At 38.7% G+C, this 19,903-nt stretch overlaps 2 protein-coding genes across 2 annotated transcripts; both read left to right on the top strand.

Moving 5' to 3' along the window:
* The first annotated feature begins 5,460 nt into the window (after positions 1 to 5,460).
* On the top strand, positions 5,461 to 13,889 carry LOC149845661 (uncharacterized). Its single transcript, XM_089988871.1, has 6 exons — positions 5,461 to 5,469; positions 10,080 to 10,161; positions 10,238 to 10,367; positions 10,447 to 10,576; positions 10,661 to 10,786; positions 13,872 to 13,889. The coding sequence occupies exons 2-6, from the start codon at positions 10,083 to 10,085 to the stop codon at positions 13,887 to 13,889; spliced, it is 483 nt and encodes a 160-aa protein (XP_089844997.1). The 5' UTR covers positions 5,461 to 5,469; positions 10,080 to 10,082.
* A 2,014-nt stretch (positions 13,890 to 15,903) lies between these two features.
* Positions 15,904 to 17,650, top strand: LOC149845660 (axial regulator YABBY 5-like). Its single transcript, XM_089997697.1, has 7 exons — positions 15,904 to 16,115; positions 16,307 to 16,510; positions 16,592 to 16,724; positions 16,900 to 16,948; positions 17,103 to 17,178; positions 17,268 to 17,342; positions 17,458 to 17,650. Exons 1-7 carry the CDS (start codon positions 16,026 to 16,028, stop codon positions 17,524 to 17,526), a joined length of 696 nt encoding a protein of 231 aa, XP_089853823.1. The 5' UTR covers positions 15,904 to 16,025; the 3' UTR covers positions 17,527 to 17,650.
* Positions 17,651 to 19,903: the final 2,253 nt, after the last annotated feature.

Here is a 19,903-nt window from a genome sequence, read left to right as displayed (position 1 = left end):
TTTTTCTAGTCAGCAAGATCTCAAGAAAATAGCCTATATTTATTTTACTGAAAATGACATAGATGGTATTCAGCAGAGACTAGAGAAATATGTCAAAACATGGCCTATTGGCTACTCAAAATATGTCAAACATAGCCACTTGATATTTCTGTTGACAGTTTTTACCCTTTTATCAATCGCCTAACAAATTAGACATTTAAATCATGTAATTGTCGCCTGAAAAAATCAGGCACCATAGCAGTTGTCGCCTGAAAAAACCAGGCGTCATGTAAGTTGTCAAAATCAGATTTCTAAATTTTTAGACGACGAAGGGAAAAAGTGTTAAGTAAACAGTAAAATGCAATGTTGTCAGTATCGTTATCGGCCCTGAATTGTTTGGCCAACGATTCAGGTGAATTAGCCGACACCTGATTCTCAAATGAATCGTTCTGAGTACGACTAAAAAATAATAATAAAATATTTGTGTCAATCAGAATATAACATGTGTTAAAACCATTAAAATAATATTTTAAAAATATTTTTAAGTATTTTTTACATTTATTAAAAATAGCTTGCTCACAATTTCCAAGTGAACCGTACGCTAGGCTTAATTAATGGGAGATGTTTCTTCTTTATCTTCAGTAGTTGACACGGTTAACACCCAAAAGTCAAGTTACATCATGTCATGTTGCCATTTGTACAAATTTTCAGTGTACCTTTAGATTTACGTAAAAGGTGAAGGTGACTTTTGAGAAAGATCATAGGAGCTTTACAGGTGGCAGCATCTCAGGGACACCTTTTTAAAGAAGGCTTAGGTTCGCTTGGCAACCTATTTCTTTCCTGTGGAAGTCCAAGTCTGATATGAAGCATGAAGCATCCTACCTTGTGATATGCATTTTTCTCAAAAAAAATAATAATAAAATAAAAGGTGATGTTTATAGCTCATAATTGTTGTGCTTGTTGCAGCCATGGGAATCTAGACATGCAATTATAAGGGACTAGTCAAAAACATGGAAAAAAGATTTATAAAAAAAAAAGGGAAAAACTTGATGGGTATGATTATGAAAATGTGTAGGAATGTAATTTATGTAACCTCTTAATTTTTCATCGAGAACCGGGTCACTTAATGGGCCCGCCACCCCCACCCGAGAGTGTAAATTGTTGAAATGTTTGGCTGGCAAAGTAATAAGTTTAGAGTTCAAATCTTATTGCTTGCAATTTTGAAACAATGTATTTATTTGATAAATGAGTTAGTTTTGCCTTGTTTATATTTAATATTTGAGGCAGAACATCATTTTATGCCAAGATGATCAAAACCATATGGAAGGGCAATTTTGTCCATGTCTTTTGGTGAAAACTCTTTCATTTTTTGTCTTTATCTGTATGGATTTCTGTGCAGGAAAGGTCACCCTCCATTACATTTAACCAGCAAAGAATATGTTGATAGCAAAGAAAGAAATTGATAACAGATAAACAAAAATCACAGAAGAGGGCAAAAGGAAGAGTTTTTTTTCTTTCAACAGTTAGCTTACTTAGAACCGGGTCACTTGATGGGCCTGTTCTGCGAGGTAAACCTGAGTGGAATCGACCTTGGGAGCTCAAGATTAAAGGCACACCCACACCTGGTGGGAGTTGAACATGAGACAAAGGAGTCAGCACCTTCTCCTCAGGCCTGCTGCCACTCAGGCGACCTTGCCAGGCGGGTGTTCATTTCATTCTTAATTTTCTTCCTTTTGTCTTTTCTGTTCATTTCTCAACTATCCCTGCCATTCACTTCATTGCATTGATGAGCCATGACAGTTAGTTAACAAGCAGAGATTCATTATTTTATTGAACAAACAAACCATGACAGCCTAATGTTAAAAAATGTTGAACCCATTCAACCATAATATTTAGGATATCAATGGAACGAGAAGACCATGACAATTTAGAGACTGTCCAAGGTCCTTTTGTCCAGTTAAACTATTAATCCAACTTTCAGCCAACCATGCACAGATCCAGTACATACACACCAGAGGGTGACTCAATCTGATGCACTAACTTTTGTGTTTTTTTTTTCTGTGCTACAAGTAAACCAACAACTTGGTATCTTTGAAACTGATCAATTTGCAGCAGCCCAGTGACTTTATTCTGCAGCCTTTTCTAGCATGTGATCTCTTGGATCACACCAAAACTTTATCCAGGATCTGAGATGATAATGTTGGACGGGAAACACCACATAGAAATCCATCATGTGAGTTGAGGGGATAAACACAAATTTGATAACAAGCAAACTTATATATCAGTAGCAACAAAAAATGAAAAATAATAAATGCTTCCATTCCTACATTTATACTCTTGTTTTGAGTAAAAAGATTTGGTTATATATATATATATAAGATCGGGAAGATGAATACGCAGAATCGGGTAAACGTCCACTAGGATTTTGTGCGCAAGAAGAATAATGTGAATCGAAGATTCTCGAAAAATGGCATCATTGCGGGCCATCCAAATGAACCACCAAGTGGTAAACAACCACGACCTCCAGATTAACCGCCACCGCATACTACATCGAAGGAAGACCAGACCCAAGATGAGGTCGAGCTCAAAGAACTCCTCCATAACCAGGACCTTTGGTTGCTTCCAAGTCCTGTGAAAGATCTCCACAAAAGTAGGGCAAGATCAGAAGAGGTGGAAAGAAGATTCTTCAGCAGCATAACAAAGCACACAGCAGCTCGGCAGCTGGAAGCCCCACCTCTTTAAGGTAGAGTGAGTTTGGACCTTATCGTGCAAGATTAACCAAGCTAGGAGCCGAGATCGAGGAGAAGGGCCCTTTGCCCATAGAGCAGATTCGGGCATCCAAGGTGCCCCCGGCGGAAGCAACGATCTATAAACTTTGCTGGTCAGGAACTTTCTGGTAGGAGCAATAGCCCAATACGCTCAGTTACCAATATCAATTGGATCATCAAAATAGTCGTTGAAGATAGCTAAAGCCGACAACCATGACTGTCGCAGATGAAAAAATGCTCCAGGCCTCGATCGAAGAAAAACTGGAAGAAGAAAAGGAGACCCATATTTAGAGAGAAAAAAACTAGCGCAAGGATTCTCTAGTTGATGAGCAAGCCAACATTGCTTAAAGATTAGGGTAATACTCCTGAGTCTGGGTGCAGGAACACCTAAACCGGCCATAGAACGCGGCAAAACTACCGAACGCCAGCCAACCAAGTGGCGCTTACCCTTGAGATGACACCTAGACCAAAGGAAGCCTGTCAGCAAACACGTCAACTGCTTCTCTACACCCACATGCATCAGAAACATGGACATGAAGAATTTCAGAATGGTCGAGAGAACATGCTTCACTAAAGTTAGGCGACCAGCAAATGAGAGATAAGAAGCTTGCCATGAGAGTAATTTGCGCTTAACTTTAAGAAGCGTCGGAGCCCAGGCCATAGAGGAAAGGTGCTTGACTTGTAACAGCAAACCCAGAGAGAGAGAGAGAGCATCAAATATGATAAAGGGGGGAAGGAAGGGTGCCTGAATTCACTCATTCTCATGATATATATACGTTTAGATTATTGATGGATGCCCTAGACTCACTAAAGCATCAATTAAATGCACTAATGGGGGATCTATTAGTGGATCTCTCTCTCTCTCTCTCTCTCTCTCTCTCTCACACACACACAGCTACAACTTGCTTTAAGAGGAATCTCTCATAGTTACATGTGTTCTTAGCATTTTTGTTGGAGGCATACTATCACTACAAGAAAATTGTTAATTAGCGACGGAAATTAGCGACGGATTTTTTCCGTCGCTAATTAGCGACAGATTAGATAGAGATAGAATCTGTCGCTAATTCGCGACGGATTAGCGAAGAAACAAATTTTATCGCTAATCTGTCGCTACTTAGCGACGGATTAGCGACTAAATTTTTTGTCGCTACTTTTTATTACAAGAACACCATTTTAGCGATGGATTTAGAGAGGGAACTCTGTCGTCGCTAATCCGTCGCTAATTAGCGACGGATTAGCGACAGTATATATTTCGTCGCGGTTTTTGTATTTTGATTTAGCGACGGCTTAGCGACGGAATGTTTTCGTCGCTAAGCCGTCGCTAAATATCGCGTAAATCCCTAATCCCATCCCTCTTTCTCTTTTTCCTGTTTCGCTGTATTGCTCCCGCCCGCCGCCCTCTCCCTCCCGCCGCCCGTCGGCTCTCGCCACCGTCCGGCCGCCGCCGCCTCGCCGACGATCCTCGCTGCCGACCTCCCTGCTTGGCTAGCGGCTGCGCCAGGGACTCCGAGCACCGGCGACCCGCCGCCGACCTCTTCCTCCTCCCTGCTGTTCCTCTGTGGCTGCTGCCGGGAGGTGTTGTCTCCCCTTCGCCGGCGACTCGCAACCGGCCTCCTCAGCCGCCGACGACCGACGATCCTCCCTGCAGCCACCTCTTCGCCTCCGCTCTGAGTTCCGGCGACCCAGTGGCCCCCGATCTCTGCTGTCGATTGCGCCGGCCACCGGCGACCTCGCCAGCCGCCGCTCCCCGTGCTTTCCGACAGGGGGGTCGACCCCCTGCGTTTCCGGCAGGGGGGGTCGACCCCCTGCCGGAAAAGCATGGGGGGTCGACCCCCTGCGTTTCCGGCAGGGGTGGTCGACCCCCTGCCGGAAAGGCATGGGTGGTCGACCCCCTGCCGAAAACGCAGGGGGTCGACCCCCCCTGCCGTAAAGGCACGGCAGGGGGTCAACCCCCTATGCCGGAACTGCCTTTCCGGCAGGGGGTTTAACCCCCTTCCCTGCCGGAAAGGCAGGTGGTTTAACTGGCTAGGTTGAGATTTAAAATTCAAAAAAAAATTTAATTATAAAAAAAAAATTCAAATCGAAATCAACTGGCTAGGTTGAGATTTAATCAACTGTGGTTAGTTAGAGTATTTCATAAATTTTTATCAATTTGTTAGTTTGTTCTAGTTAGAGTAGTTCATAAATTTTTATCAATTTGTTAGTTTGTTAATGTCTACTGGTAGTTAGTTTTACTTCAATTTGTTTTCTTGAAATCTGGTTAGTTAGAGTATTTCAATCTATTAGTCTTTTATAATTATATTTTTCTTAGATAGATTGGTATTTAATGTTCTAACAATCAGTTAGTTAGATTAGGGCTATTTGAATTCTTTATGATAGTGGTGGTTAAACGGAGTTCACATCTTTTCTAGTAAACTAATTGATTGATTTACTATTCCTTTGCTAAGTAGTTCAGATTAGAAATTGTCTATGACTTTATGTTAGTCAACTGGTTCAACATGTTATAGCTGGTTTGTTAAATTAGCATATTCTAGTTAGATTTGGCTTAACATATATACTATTTTTCTTTTCTCTTCTTTCAATTAGTTAGAGTTGTTTTAATTTGTTTTAATTTTTTTAGTTAGTGTTTCATCTTGTTTCATGATTAGTTAGTTTGTTACTTAATTTGTTTTGTTTTTGTGCAGATTTTTCAACGGAACCAACTCGTGCTCGGCCACCTGTGGTAAGTAAATGACAAAAACAATGCAAATCGGGTAAATACCCGTGGTGAGTAAGTGATGCAAACGTATCACATGTTATTTAATTTATTGAATGCAACACTTTATTGTTCACACACTCACTTAGTTGTTGATATCTAGGACTGCTTTGTTGGAGTTCGGAGATCATGCTGAGCATGATTTTAATGTAGAAATATGGAAGTGTTCTTATTTTTGGAGTACGGAGTCCATGCTAAGCATGGTAGTAGTTAGTGAGATATTGAAGTGTGTTTGCTGCAGGTACATGTTTGCCATTTATTTGATATGAATGATTATGATGTATTGCAATGTTTGATGTAATTGTATCCATGCTTGCATGTAGTTACTTTCAATTTGATTTTGACTTCCATGTGAAATTTTATAATAAAAGCATGCTTCAAATGATTGTATCATGTCATTAATAGTTTGCACATGAAAATATTAAGTTATCAATGCATGCATCAAAATTCTTGTTATTGTTTGACATAGTATATTGCATGATAAATTTGATATTTTCTTCATCGTCGCATTCTGATTGTTTTTTTCTTAATTCGTTAGGATACTATTCGTAACATCATACGACAGAATGACTGCAAACCGTGAATGGATGTACCGTAGGATAGTGGACAATGAGTTATCGCATGAATATATGGATGGTGTCGATAGTTTTATTGAATTTGCAACGGCGAGTGTCAGTACGGTAGATCCCACAGGTCGGATTAGGTGTCCCTGCAAGATTTGTAAGAATAATCGATTTGTAGAACCTCATGGCGTTAGACATCACCTATACAGGAAGGGTTTTGTGAGTGATTATCAGAACTGGGCGTTTCATGGAGAAGAATTTAGAAACGATTTTGATGCACGGGTGAATGTGGTGCACGATAATCCATATACGAATTTGATATTTGATGCTGCAGGAACAGAACTGGGTTCTGCTATGAGTTCTAGTGATGTAAGAACTGTCGTAGATGAAGAATCACCAAACGATGCAGCTAGTAGATTTTATGATTTACTTAAAGATGCTGATGAGCCACTTTGGAACGGTTGTGAGAGTCAAACTATCTTGTCTGCAGTTCTTCAACTAATGAATTTGAAGTCCGAGTATAATTTGAGTCAATCATGTTTTGACCGTTTGTGCATGATTGTGAAGAGTATGTTGCCTAAAGATGAGAAATTGCCACAAAATTTCTATCGTGCGAAAGTTATGGTCAACGCTCTAGGTATGGGTTACAAAAAGATTGATGCTTGTCCAAATCACTGCATGTTGTATTTCAAGGAGCAGGAAAACGACATATCATGCCCGTCATGTGGGCATCCTCGGTTCAAGCCAAAGACAAGAGGCAATGGTAGCACGAGATCAAAGGAAGTTTCATACAAGTCGCTCCGCTACTTTCCTATCACTCCTAGATTGCAGCGATTGTATATGTCTTCAAAGACAGCTAAACACATGAGATGGCATGCAAATAAAGTTCGACACGATGAAAACAAGATCACGCATCCTGTTGACGCTGAAGCTTGGAAGCACTTTGATCGTACTCATCAGAACTTCGCAATGGAAGTGCGAAATGTTAGACTCGGTCTATGTACAGATGGATTTAATCCATTTGGGGGTAGATCAACTCCATACTCATGCTGGCCAGTATTTGTAACTCCATACAACCTTCCACCAAGCTTGTGTATGAAACGTCCAAATCTTTTCTTGTCTCTGTTGATCCCTGGTCCGACCTCACCTGGCCAAAATCTTGATGTATATCTAAGGCCATTGATTGATGAATTAAAAGTATTGTGGGATGACGGTGTTACCACGTATGATGCCCACAAAAAACAAAATTTCAACATGAAGGCCGCTGTTCTATGGACAATCAGTGACTTCCCTGCATATGGTATGTTATCTGGTTGGAGCACACATGGGAGGTTGGCTTGTCCGTACTGCATGGAGGATTCCAAAGCTTTTAGATTGAGGCATGGAAGGAAGCCTTGCTGGTTTGATTGCCATCGTCGATTTCTACCCAACGATCATCCGTTCCGACGTCAAAAGAATGCATTTACAGCAGGCACAACTGAAATGGAAGGTCCATCCTCAAGATTGTCTGGCATAGAGATTTTAAGAAGATTGCGATACTTTCCAGATGTATTAACAGATGCCCGCAGTCCTACACCCTTCCGTGGATTTGGGAAGGAACACAATTGGACGAAAAAATCTATTTTTTGGGAACTATCGTATTGGCCGACCCTATTGATACGACATAATTTGGATGTGATGCATGTAGAGAAAAATGTGTTTGATAATGTGTTCAATACAGTAATGAATATTAAAGGAAAAACGAAGGATAATCCGAAGGCCCGTATGGATTTAAAATTAATATGTAAAAGACCAGAATTGGAACTCAAAGAGTATAATGGCAAAGTACTGAAACCAAAGGTGAAGTACGTGCTCGGACCTGATCAAATAAAACATGTATGTCAATGGTTGAGACAACTGAGATTTCCAGATGGATATGTCTCTAACATTGCTCGGGCTGTGAAGATTGACGATGGAAAGTTATATGGGTTGAAGAACCATGATTGTCATATCTTTATGCAACGATTGATACCCCTAGCATTCCATGATATGTTAGACAAACCTATATGGGGGGTATTGTCTGAGTTGAGCGGATTTTTCAGAACATTGTGCGCATCGGAGGTCATTGTATCAGATGTAAAGAATCTCGAGGACTCTGTCATCACCACTGTTTGTCTGTTAGAAAAGATATTTATGCCAGCATTTTTCGATGTTATGGAACATTTGATCATACATTTGCCATATGAACTAAGGGTTGGTGGCCCTGTGCAATATCGATGGATGTACCCATTTGAAAGGTATATGTTTTTTTATATTTGTCTCTTTAATGACAGATATTTAAAATTTGAAATGTATATTCTTGTCAGATGCATGTTCGACCTAAAAAAAAAGGTTCGTAATAAAGCAAGAGTAGAAGGCTCTATTTGTGAGGCGTACACTTTAGAAGAGATTTCAAATTTCTCATCTATGTACTTCGAACCTCATATTTCAACACGTTACACATGCCCGCCCCGTAACGATGATGGAGAACAAGTAACTGTAGCTGACAAGCTGTCGATATTTCAACGACTTGGGCATGCATTTGGTAGTTGTCGATCAAGGCTATTGACAGATTGAGAGCAAGATGCAACACACATATATATTCTTTTTAATTGTTCAGCGATCGACCCATACATCGAGTAAGTATATGTATATGCAACTCAATTATAAATCCTTTTATGTTCTATATGTGGATACATGGCTCGATAATATAAGTATTTGTGGTTTGCAGACGATTTGATCTGGAGTTGCAAAGCAAAGTTTCACATCTCACTAATGCAGAAGTACAAAAAGAACGTGAAACTAAGTTTGTGGAGTGGTTGAAACAGTTGGTAAAGAAGCTAACATAAATTTTGTACTTATAAACAACACTAAGTTACTTAATTGATCGTGATCACAATAATTGTTTATGTCTGTGCGTAGGTTCGCCATGGTGATGTTAAAGATCAAGGAATATGTGATTTAGAAAATGGTCCGACCAAAGTTGTGCAATGCTACAACGGGTATATCGTAAATGGTTATCGATTCCATATAAAAGACTACGGTATAAACAAATCAACGATAAATAGTGGCGTGTGTGTCAAGGGTAGCAGCTACGGTGAAAATGAACATGATTACTACGGTGTTATAGAGGAAATAATGGAGTTGACTTACTTAGGCATGAATAACAGGGTTACGGTATTCAAGTGTCATTGGTTTGATCCAACTGCAACAAGACTCGACAAAGCTTCAGGCATTGTGGAGGTGAATCATAAATCCAGGTTTGGAACATATGAACAATTCATATTAGCCTCGCAAGCTCAACAAGTTTATTATACTTCATATCCGAGTATAAAAAAGTCAGATAGAAATGAATGGTGGGCAGTTTGCAAGGTGAAATCCAAACTATACCCCGAGTATGATCAGTTACAAGAAGATGAGTTAGCTGAAGACAGTGATTACTATCAATCAGATGATGTCTGTGACTTCGCTTATGGTCACGATGTTGCGCATGATATGCATGTCATATCTCCATTGGCTGATGAAACATTCATAGAGGAATGTGATCCAAATGACGTACCAAGTGGATGGGCAAACAATGAAGAAGAAGAAGAAGAAGAAGAAGAAGAAGAAGAAAGTCAAACTAGTGACGAGGAAGAATTCTCAAGCTAGTGAGCAAAATCTTATACTACAAACCTCTATTTAAATGCATTGTAATACTTGATGTGAGTTGTATTGCAATACTTGGTGTGAATGATTAAAAATTTTATTTCAATGTATTGTAATACTTGATACGAATGATTCGAATGCATTGTAATACTTGATGTGAATGATTTCAATTATCTGAATGTATTATAATTTATGCAATTAACGAATGATTTGAATTAGTGCAATACTTGATGTCAATGATTTGAATTATTTGAATGCATTGCAATGCTTGATGTGAATGACTTGAATGCATTGTAATACTTGATGTGAATTATTTGAATATATTGTATGACATATGTTATTTGTTAGAATATGGTTCGTGGAGGTTATAGTGGTCGCTCATCCAGTAGTAGCCAGGCTCAACCTTCATCTTCACGGGCTCCTGTGATAGGTATATCATATAACTAATTAGATGCTTGATTAGTTCAAATGCACATTCTGAGAACTTGGTGTGTATTTTTTTACAGATGATGTTGCGCCTGTACACGACCCACCTACACCAGTTGATCGCACAAGTCAACAGCCAACACAGGAAACAGGGTCTTCTCAGGCTGGCACAAGAAGACTCATTCAAATAGTGTATATCGATAATCGACCGTAAGTATTTTGTTTTCAATTATTGCATATCTTTTAAATATTTTATATTGATATTTACTGTGTAACAATTCATGTGCAGCACGAGGTTTGAGCCACAAGAAGTAGTACGGGAGATTAGGAATTCACTTCTTCAACATCTACCAGGACCAGTTGCTCAATGGAAAGAGTACCCAAAGGAGGTGTTAGACAGATTGTGGTCCTCATTCATGGTATACAGTTGTTCCTCATAGTTAATGTGTTTCATATTTAATTTATTTAAGCAATGTCTACTAACTTTCTGAAAATATTTGTAGGCTTCGAATCGCTTTGCAACTACGGTGGAAGAAAATGATGCAAGGAAGGTGTGGCAGAAGGTGGTTGCCAATCGATTTGCAGACATGCTGCACACTATGAAGACTGCAGCAAAAAAAGCATCTGGCGTAGTAGATGATCCATTACTGTGGAAGGGCCATGGTCCTATTACTATCAGGAGAGATTACTGGGATGAAATGTGCGATATGTGGGCGGGAGATGCATTTAAAAATCGCTCTGCGAAGGCTTCACAAAATCGATCGAAGATGCCCGAAGCCCATCTACACACAGGTGGATCTAAGACATTTGGGAGCCACCTAAAGAAAATGATAACTCATCAATATATAATATTAATTTTATAAGTATTGTTGCAAATTTGTGTACTAAATCTTTTGTCATTTAACTTCGCAGGAAGCAGAAAAAGGAGGCAGTGTACCATATAAGGATGTGTTTGTAGAAACACATAAACGGAAGACCACGAGAGTCTTCGTATCAGAGAAGGCGAGAACGACAACGGTATGTATTAATTCTATTAATAATCATTGCAATATATATGCAAGTCATCATAATGTTATCATTAATTATTAATGAATACTTTAAACATTATTTTGTAGGAGGCATATGAGCAACAAATGGTAGAGCGATATGGCGAAGACGCTACTCAGCATCCATCATTTGATCCTACAACATGGGTGACTGCAACAGGTGAACCCAAAAAAGGTCGCGTGTTCGGGTTTGGGAGTAATATGAACACTTCACCAGTTATTGGTTCTTCCAGTTACGACTCACCAACTTCTTGCGCCGACATAAGCTCCAAGCAGCCGACTATTCTTTCCGGTGATGATGTACGCGAGATCATTAATGAATCACTGAATAACTACTTCCAATACACCGTCGCCCCCTTTCTCCGAAATGAGATCAAGGCCGCTGTTCAGGATAGGGGATCTTCGATTCCAGATCCCTCTCAGGTATAATCACATATATAGTTTTTTTGACTATCTTAAAGCACATCTGAGCATGGTAGAATCACATATAGAGTTTTTCTAGATGCCTTAGAACACATATGAACATGCTATAATCACATATTCAATTTTTTTACTGCCTTAGCACACATATGAGCATGATAGAATCACATATATATATATATATATATATATATATATATATATATATATATATATATATATATATATATATATATATATATATATATATATATTTAACTTTTTGTCTGTCTTAGAGCACATATGAGCATGATAGAATCACATATAAAGTTTTTTTGATTGCATTAGAACACATAAGCATGCTATAATCACATATTCAGTTTTTTTACTGCCTAAGAACACATATGAGCATATTATAATCACATATTCTGTTTTTTGACTGCCTTAGCACACATATGAACATGCTATAATAACATATAGAGTTTTTTAACTGCCTTAGAACACATATGAACATGTTATATATCATTTATGATAGAATCACATATAAAATTTTTGGCTTTGCCTGCCTTAGAGCACATATGAGCATGCTATATTCACATATTCAATTTTTTTACTGCCTTAGCACACATACGAGCATGATCGAATCACATATATAGTTTTTTGCCTGCCTTAAAGCACATCTGAGCATGGTAGAATCACATATAGAGTTTTTTTATATGCCTTAGAACACATATGAACATGCTATAATCACATATTCAATTTTTTGACTGCCTTAGCACACATATGAGCATGATAGAATCACATATAGAGTTTTTTTATTGCCTTAGATCACACATGAGCACATGATAGAATCACATATAGTGTGTAATTTATTTCATTATATTTTGTTTATCAATACTGACTGTTCTTTTCTTGTGTAGGCTGCTAGCGATAATCAGGGTAGTGGAGCTGAAGGGACAGATAAAGACAATGAACAAGAAGACGCACAAAATCTTGGCGATGATTAGAGGACTGTGTTGAAGAAGTTCTATTTTTTTTATTTTTCCTAATTGTAATTGTTGAATTGTAAATAATTAAACTTCTTAGTTTTAAGGTGGAACGATTAATTATTATAGATACTTGTTATATGATTTTTTTTGTGTGGTTTGTTTTTTATTTACAGGAAATATAAATTGTACAGGAAATATAAATTGTACAGTTCTCGGTAATTAATTTTTAAATAATTTTTTTTGATTTTTTTTCGTTTTTGCGACGGATTAGCGACGGATGATTCCGTCGCTATTCATATTAATCTAGCGACGGCTTAGCGACGGAATTAAATCCGTCGCCACGCCGTGGTCGCCGTTTAGTACCTGTGGATTGGCGACGGAATATAGCGCTCGTTATTCCGTCGCAATTAGCGACGGAATTATTCCGTCGCCAGTTAGCGTCGAAATATTCGCGACGTAAGCATACTGTCGCCGCGTTGTCGCTAATCCGTCGCTAACATGGTTAGCGACGGAATGTGGTCGTCGCTAATCTACTGCTTTGTTGTAGTGTATGTACCATGACTGTTTAAAAAGCAACCTCGAGATAATTCTAGATTTCTCAGTAGGCTGATTTTTTCTTTTCATTAGCTGAATTTATGAATATCAAGATTAACAAATTAAGGCTGACTTCTATGATTACTATAGACAACAAGAGTTTAGTCAAACTAAGGCTATCTAATGGTTAACTAGCCAAGAGTAGAGGACCATACCACGACTAATTCACAAGTTCGGATAATTCAGAAAAAAGATACACTTTCTAGTGAAGAGATAGAAAATCTTTATCAGCGATTGTAATTTATACACTTTGAAATTGCCAATCTTAAAAAAAACCATTTCAAGAAAACAGAGTGATTGGAATGAAATTTGCAATGGAGTGATGCAATTAAGTTTTGAAACTGTTGCCTGTAAGACATATAGACACATTTCATGGACATCTATATACAATCATAAATGCCTCAATGCTTGCCAGTTTGTAATCAAACCTTATAAGGAAAATAAAGTATTTCATGACAAATATGCACTTATTCATGTTTCACGAAATTTCTGCGGGCTTAGCTCTTCCACATGATTGTGGCAGGTACTACAATTCCAATTACATCAAAATGAATTCACTCACTCAAGCAAATGTATGTACGAATAAATAAATGTGGTACTGCATCCATCGTTAGAATAAATGTTCGTAAGGTGTATCTGCAACCCATTTTTTAATATAATTAGTTTGATATTTGTCAACAATATAGGTTAAGATTAATCCTTAGGCGCAAATATATACAAGCACCATATCAAGATGTAATCTTCAATATATGAACTATGACTTGCCTGGCTGCATAAAAAGTAAAAGCACCCACTGATTTTTCTGATAGTTGAATATCTGAGTGCATATAATGGTACTTCCTTTCATGAGGAAGGTAAAAATTGCTCGGGTTAGCTTAAGATGCTCCAAGCTGAAGGAAATCAAGAGTTTGATACCTGGGGTGCACGTTCTTTGCCACAAGACTGAAGCAACAGCTCCCTGGTTAGGGTTTAGTTTTTTCTTTTGGGGGGGGTGGGGGGTTGGGTGGGGTTGGGGTTTTACGCTATTAGACCATGGCAACCACAGGTGGGAAAGGCTTTTCAGTGTGCCAGGTCTCCTAATGCAGCATCGATTTCCTAAGTAATTAAAAGGCAAATTTTTGCTTGCCAAACTTAAGGAGCTTGTTTGAGGGGGGCAATGAGGTGTGGAATAACTGAGATGCTAATTTTCCAGGATAGTCCATAATCAGTTTGTTGGTTGTGTAGCTCAAGCCTTTGCTCTCGAGGAAAATTCAAAAATATCCAAATTGTGGGCTGATGTCTCTCGTTTGCCATCATATCATGAAGATTACTACATTCTCTTCATTAGGTTTTAGTATGTCTTAGTTTCCATTTTATGCAACATCTAGAACTATCTAACATATTCAACATAGATACAAGTCATGACAAAGCATGCTAGGTTTTATCAAGAAACCATCGAGAAAGTACTATCCCTTTAAACATGAAAGTATCACCTCAGGTGTCTAGCTCCGTAGCCTAGCAAAGTTGAACTCTAGTGTTTGTATTGTAGCACAAAAGTTCCACTTAGCCAAGTCATATATTAATTATATTTCCACGTTGCTTTCCTCATGGGTCCTCTAACCACATGTTGGTGTCTGTTGATTCCTATGACTTTTAGTCCATTATGTTCATGTGAATGTTGGTCACTCGACCTAGACTCCTTATCTTTCAATCTTTATTTTAGATACAGTGTATATCAAACTCATTAAAAAAGATACACATTCTTGTGGTGAAAAACACGTCTTGAAGAAATCAGAGGCTATATAGCAGAATTCAGAACATGGCATATCTATGACCGTATAGCTACTTCTGCTACTCAAATCTTTCTAGCCTTTTTACCTATTAAATACATTATATCTGACATACTAACCTATCTAACCTATTTATTAGGGGCCCCTAATTTCACCCTTCTTAGAGAAAGCATAAGAACATAACAAAACAAAATAGCATTGGTGGAATATCTAGATGCAGGTTCGTATACTCCTCTACCTCAATGCAATAAAAGACAAGTTTGCCATATTTTACAACATTGAATGGCAGAATTATAACCATCAATGCATTCGATCCTTCAAGTGGCTTGCGCAGTTAATCCATTTGGCCTGCCCATGTGATGGATAGCCTTTGAGAGAGAGAGAGGGGGGGGGGGGAATGATAATGCATAAGAAGAGGAAAAAAGACAAGGCTAGTGGTACTAGAAGAAGCAGTGTAGTGGTAGTAGTAGTATCTTGTGCATGAAAGGGGGTGAGAATTTGTATTTGTGTGTGGGTGATGAGAGGGGTGAGGATTGATGGGTCAAATCGGTAAAAGTAAAAAAAAAGGAAAAAAAAAAAAGAACTTTTGCATTCTCCTAAGGAGGCGGGATCAGTATTTTCCCTATTGCCCGGGAGTTAGAGGCGGGACACAGATTTGGAAAGCACTAAAGTTGCCAAGCCTCATTACTGCGACAGCAACAGCTGAATGAGGGAAAGGCAGCCGTGCCCTAAACACGCCCATGCAAACGTCCCTTTCTCGCTCCTCTCCCCCACCTCTGCCGCCCCCTGCAATCACCTTTTTCCTTTACTCCCCTCTCTGTTTTTTTTTAACTCTCTCTCTCTCATTGAGAATGCCAACCACACACTTTCTGCTTTCACCTACCTGACATCCTCTCCTCTCCACTAAAATAAGAAGAGATTTAAAAACTCATAACAAACATGCACTCTTATCATCTCTTCACACCCCAACACACCCAAACCCTTCCCCCCTCACTCTCTCACATCTTGGTTCTGTATCAAAGATAAATAGATCGATCAGTCAGTCAATCAATCAATCAAATCAAAGTGGGGATGTCGTCCTCCTCCATCTTTGGGCTAGACCACCTTCAACCTGAGCAGTTGTGTTATGTCCATTGCAACTTTTGTAATACCGTCCTCGCGGTAAGTTATACAATGGGAGCTGACGGGAGAGGGAAGGCTAGCTAGGCCTTTGCCTCTCTCAATTTCTCTCTATATTTCCTTTTACATTAAGTTGGTTTTTTTGTTGGCTTTTTGTTTGCCTGCTGAGTGCTCAACCAAATTAAGGGTTAAAAGATTGATGTTGTGATGTTGGTGTTTCTCTCTCTCTACAGGTGAGTGTTCCCTGCAGCAGTTTGTTCAAGATTGTCACCGTGAGGTGCGGCCATTGCACCAACCTCCTCTCAGTTAACATGAGAGCTCTTCTTCAGCCACCACCGTCGCAGACGCCAGTAGCAGCACCGACACCTCCATCTTTGCCTAACCATCAATTGTTCCCTCCCTCCCTCAATCTGCCCGTTGCTCGTCATGATCCGCAGGTCTCTCTCTCTCTCTCTCTCTCTCTCTCTTTCTTTCTCTTGTTCTTGATTTAATTGTAAGAGAAAATATGGTGATTCTAGGAGGAAATCCCAGCGGCAGCTAGCATGCTTCTTGATCATTCGATCATGAAGGACTCGGCTGCGTCGTCGGTGAGCCGTGTAGCGGATCACACCACCATGACGACCACCACGAGGGCGACCACTGTCAATAGGCGTAAGCTCTCTCTCTCTCTCTCTCTCTCTCTCTCTCTCTCTCTGAGAGGTCTGAACGTGGAAAGAGATAATGGCATGATTCGGTAATAATTGATGAATAATTACAATAAGAAGTTTTGTTATGGTCAGAACTGAGAAGGTAGCTTTGTAATTTATTGCTGTTGTGTGTGGTGTAGCACCCGAGAAAAGGCAGAGAGTGCCATCGGCGTACAACAGGTTCATCAAGTGAGTCATAATGCGCGCTCTCAACAACCACCTTCCTTCTTCCCTTTTCTTTTAATTCCCCCTTTTTTTCATGGCATTTTTCAGGATTTTTTTTATCCGAATATTCGATTATCTGCCATTGGAATTTTTGAAAGACTAAAATTTTCAATTTCAGAGACGAGATCCAACGAATCAAAGCAGGTAACCCAGATATCACTCACAGGGAAGCATTCAGCACAGCTGCCAAGAATGTACGCCCTCTCTCTCTCTCTCTCTCTCTCTCCCTCTCTCTCGCTCGCTCGCTCGCTCTGAAGATGAGATTTTGTTTTGTGGGTGGCAGTGGGCACACTTCCCACATATCCACTTTGGGCTAATGGCTGATCAGAACATGAAAAAAAGTAACTTACGCCAGCAGGTAATACATGTATAAGCATGCATTGGGTATTGATTTTTTTTATCGTCTTTTGGGTCAATTTACATGGTTTCATAGAGTTGGCTAAGGCACCCAATTCCAATCTTTGTGCTTACAGGAAGGAGATGATCTCATAATCTCAGATGGATTCTTCACCACTGCTAATATGGGAGTCACTCCCTACTAGACTCTCTCTCTCTCATGTTTAAGCTTTGAAGACATGCAGCATCTACTCATGTTGAGTTTGGTGTGTTGACGTGTACCTGTTTAGCTTTGCAGCGTTGAGATCAATCGAAATCAAACTTTTGCTTCCTTTTTGTTAAATCTCTTCACCTTTCTTCTCCTTTCCATATTTTCTTTTCCATGAGTTAGTTTCTAGCTTTTGTGGTGCCTTTTTGTGTTATGACATGGTTGACTTTAGTCTCTGCACAGTAGGTATCAGGGCACTCCTTATTTCTCAAATTATCTCCAAGGGAGCTTGTATAGGCTTAGACCCTTTCATGCTAAACCTAGTACACTAGACGTAGATGATGATAGGGTTAAAATGTGTCAAGAGATTCCTGAAACAGACCTCTTGCTTCTTCACCAACCTCATATTATTACAGTTAGTATTTTTACATACTTTTGCCATCATCAAGGAAGCTATTGTTATCATGACAGGAATCATTGTCTCCAAGTAACTTCGTAGCAACCATCGTTTTCTTCTCATCATAATCGGGATCCTCATCACCACTGTGTTGTTGTTTTGTTGCTTTTGTCATAGCAAAGACCTAATGAAGAGCAGCCAGTCCCTGACAAGTAAACAATTGTTGTACTGTATTACTGAAAACTTTGACAGAAAAAGAAACAAAAAGAAACTAGATTGAGAAAAAGGGGGAAAGAATCACTTTTTCGGTTAACGTGTGTTTGGTTCATAATGGGAAGCTCGTCAAATAAGCTATATGACACCATACAGTCAAATAGTAAAGCTAGGGATATGTCCTTCCAATAGTATCAATCATGGATACATTGCTGCCATCAAAACCACCAAGTGGAAGCTGTGTAAAGCTGCTACAAAAGAGTGATCTCCAGCAGCTTCCATTATTATCATTTTATGTTCTCAGTAAGCGCATTGGGGTTCTCTATGGCATGTCATAGATCTAAAGCGTAGTTGAGAAGAATATTATGTGAAATCTCGAAAGACTCATTGTATTGAATACTGTTACTAATGATATACTTTATCAATGCAGGCTTTACCATGAAATGAAAATGTCCCCACACTATATGTTGACAGAAATCCAAGTTTATTTCATAAAAAGACTGTCATCGCAGATAAATTCTACGAAACAAGAGAAATTGATGAAACACAATTGAACTCGCACTAAACTATGTGACAGAGAGTTCAATCTCTTGGTGCATAAGCTTGATTTACATCAAAATATTTTAGGCATTTCATAACTGATGATGATAATAACTGGAGATGGGGAACTTGAATGTGGAAACTTCATGATGATTCTTTCCAAAAGTGAAGGCAACGAAGTTAATTCATCTGGAAAGAGTTTTGAGCATGTAGTCTAGATTAGACACAAGCACTAAAAGGAAAAGACGGTATATGAAGACGCCACTTGAAATAGCAAAATAAATATTCATGAATATCTTTCTGTGTGCTTTTAGATGCATCGGCATATCAATACTATCATTTAATTTAGTAGAAAGTCATAGTCATTGTTTACTTAAGTAGACCTTATGCTCCATGTCGAACTTGATTTTTTAATTTGTTCTGAAATTTTGATGCATTATGGAGCCATTGATTTTGAAATTCCTTTAAAAGCCTGTCTAAACATCAAAAATTCCTAATCTGATATATGTTTTCCACCAGATAAACTATGTAGATCACATCTGTATGGTCAGATTAAGAAAACATTTAACACAATGTTTCAAATTGTATGATACTACTAACAATACAATTTATTATTACACTACACACGAACACACACACATACACTCTGTGTGTGTGTGCGTGTGCATCATCATCATCAAACATTTTCCCTGCTTCATGTGTTCAGCTTTATGAATCTTGTTTACATATTCTTTCTTATTTAGAGTTAATTATTATATTATTTATCACTTTTTCATTTCCCTCTTACAACCTCTCTCCATTTTTTTTTATCTTTCCCTGTTTTTAATCCATTCTACTGACATTTTTTTTCAACCTTTCTCATTAATGCTATAATAAATTTGATGCAGCATGTCAACACACTCTTTAATGCACGCACGCATACAAACACAAGCACAGGCGCACACGCACATCTCTACTTGATATATATAAAATTTATGGATGCTAAAAGAGAATGGTGATTTGACTAAGATGTTTTCAATCTAGCCCATCATCTCAAGACACACTGATTCTCATTCTATTATAAGCCCAACAATCTCTCAACATTCTTTTAACCAACTCATAACTCCATAATCAATACTATCTTCATCTCCAAAGCACTGGATGTTATTAAATCCAATCCACCCAACATTGGTATTACTTGTTCCAAGATAAAAGGAAAAAAATGGTCAATTTAGGGTAAATACAT

Source organism: Nuphar pumila, chromosome 2 (assembly GCF_984573655.1).
Source record: "Nuphar pumila chromosome 2, dmNupPumi1.hap1.1, whole genome shotgun sequence".
Classification (NCBI taxonomy): Eukaryota; Viridiplantae; Streptophyta; class Magnoliopsida; order Nymphaeales; family Nymphaeaceae; genus Nuphar; species Nuphar pumila.
This window is presented reverse-complemented; position numbering and strand designations above follow the sequence as displayed.

Coding starts and splice junctions, on each gene's coding strand:
- LOC149845661 (XM_089988871.1), top strand. CDS start 10,083: ATGGTTCGTGGAGGTTATAGTGGTCGCTCATCCAGTAGTAGCCAGGCT. Junction 10,162..10,237: donor TTCACGGGCTCCTGTGATAG/GTATATCATATA, acceptor ATTTTTTTACAG/ATGATGTTGCGCCTGTACAC. Junction 10,368..10,446: donor GTGTATATCGATAATCGACC/GTAAGTATTTTG, acceptor ATTCATGTGCAG/CACGAGGTTTGAGCCACAAG.
- LOC149845660 (XM_089997697.1), top strand. CDS start 16,026: ATGTCGTCCTCCTCCATCTTTGGGCTAGACCACCTTCAACCTGAGCAG. Junction 17,179..17,267: donor TCAGCACAGCTGCCAAGAAT/GTACGCCCTCTC, acceptor TGTGGGTGGCAG/TGGGCACACTTCCCACATAT. Junction 17,343..17,457: donor AAAGTAACTTACGCCAGCAG/GTAATACATGTA, acceptor TTGTGCTTACAG/GAAGGAGATGATCTCATAAT.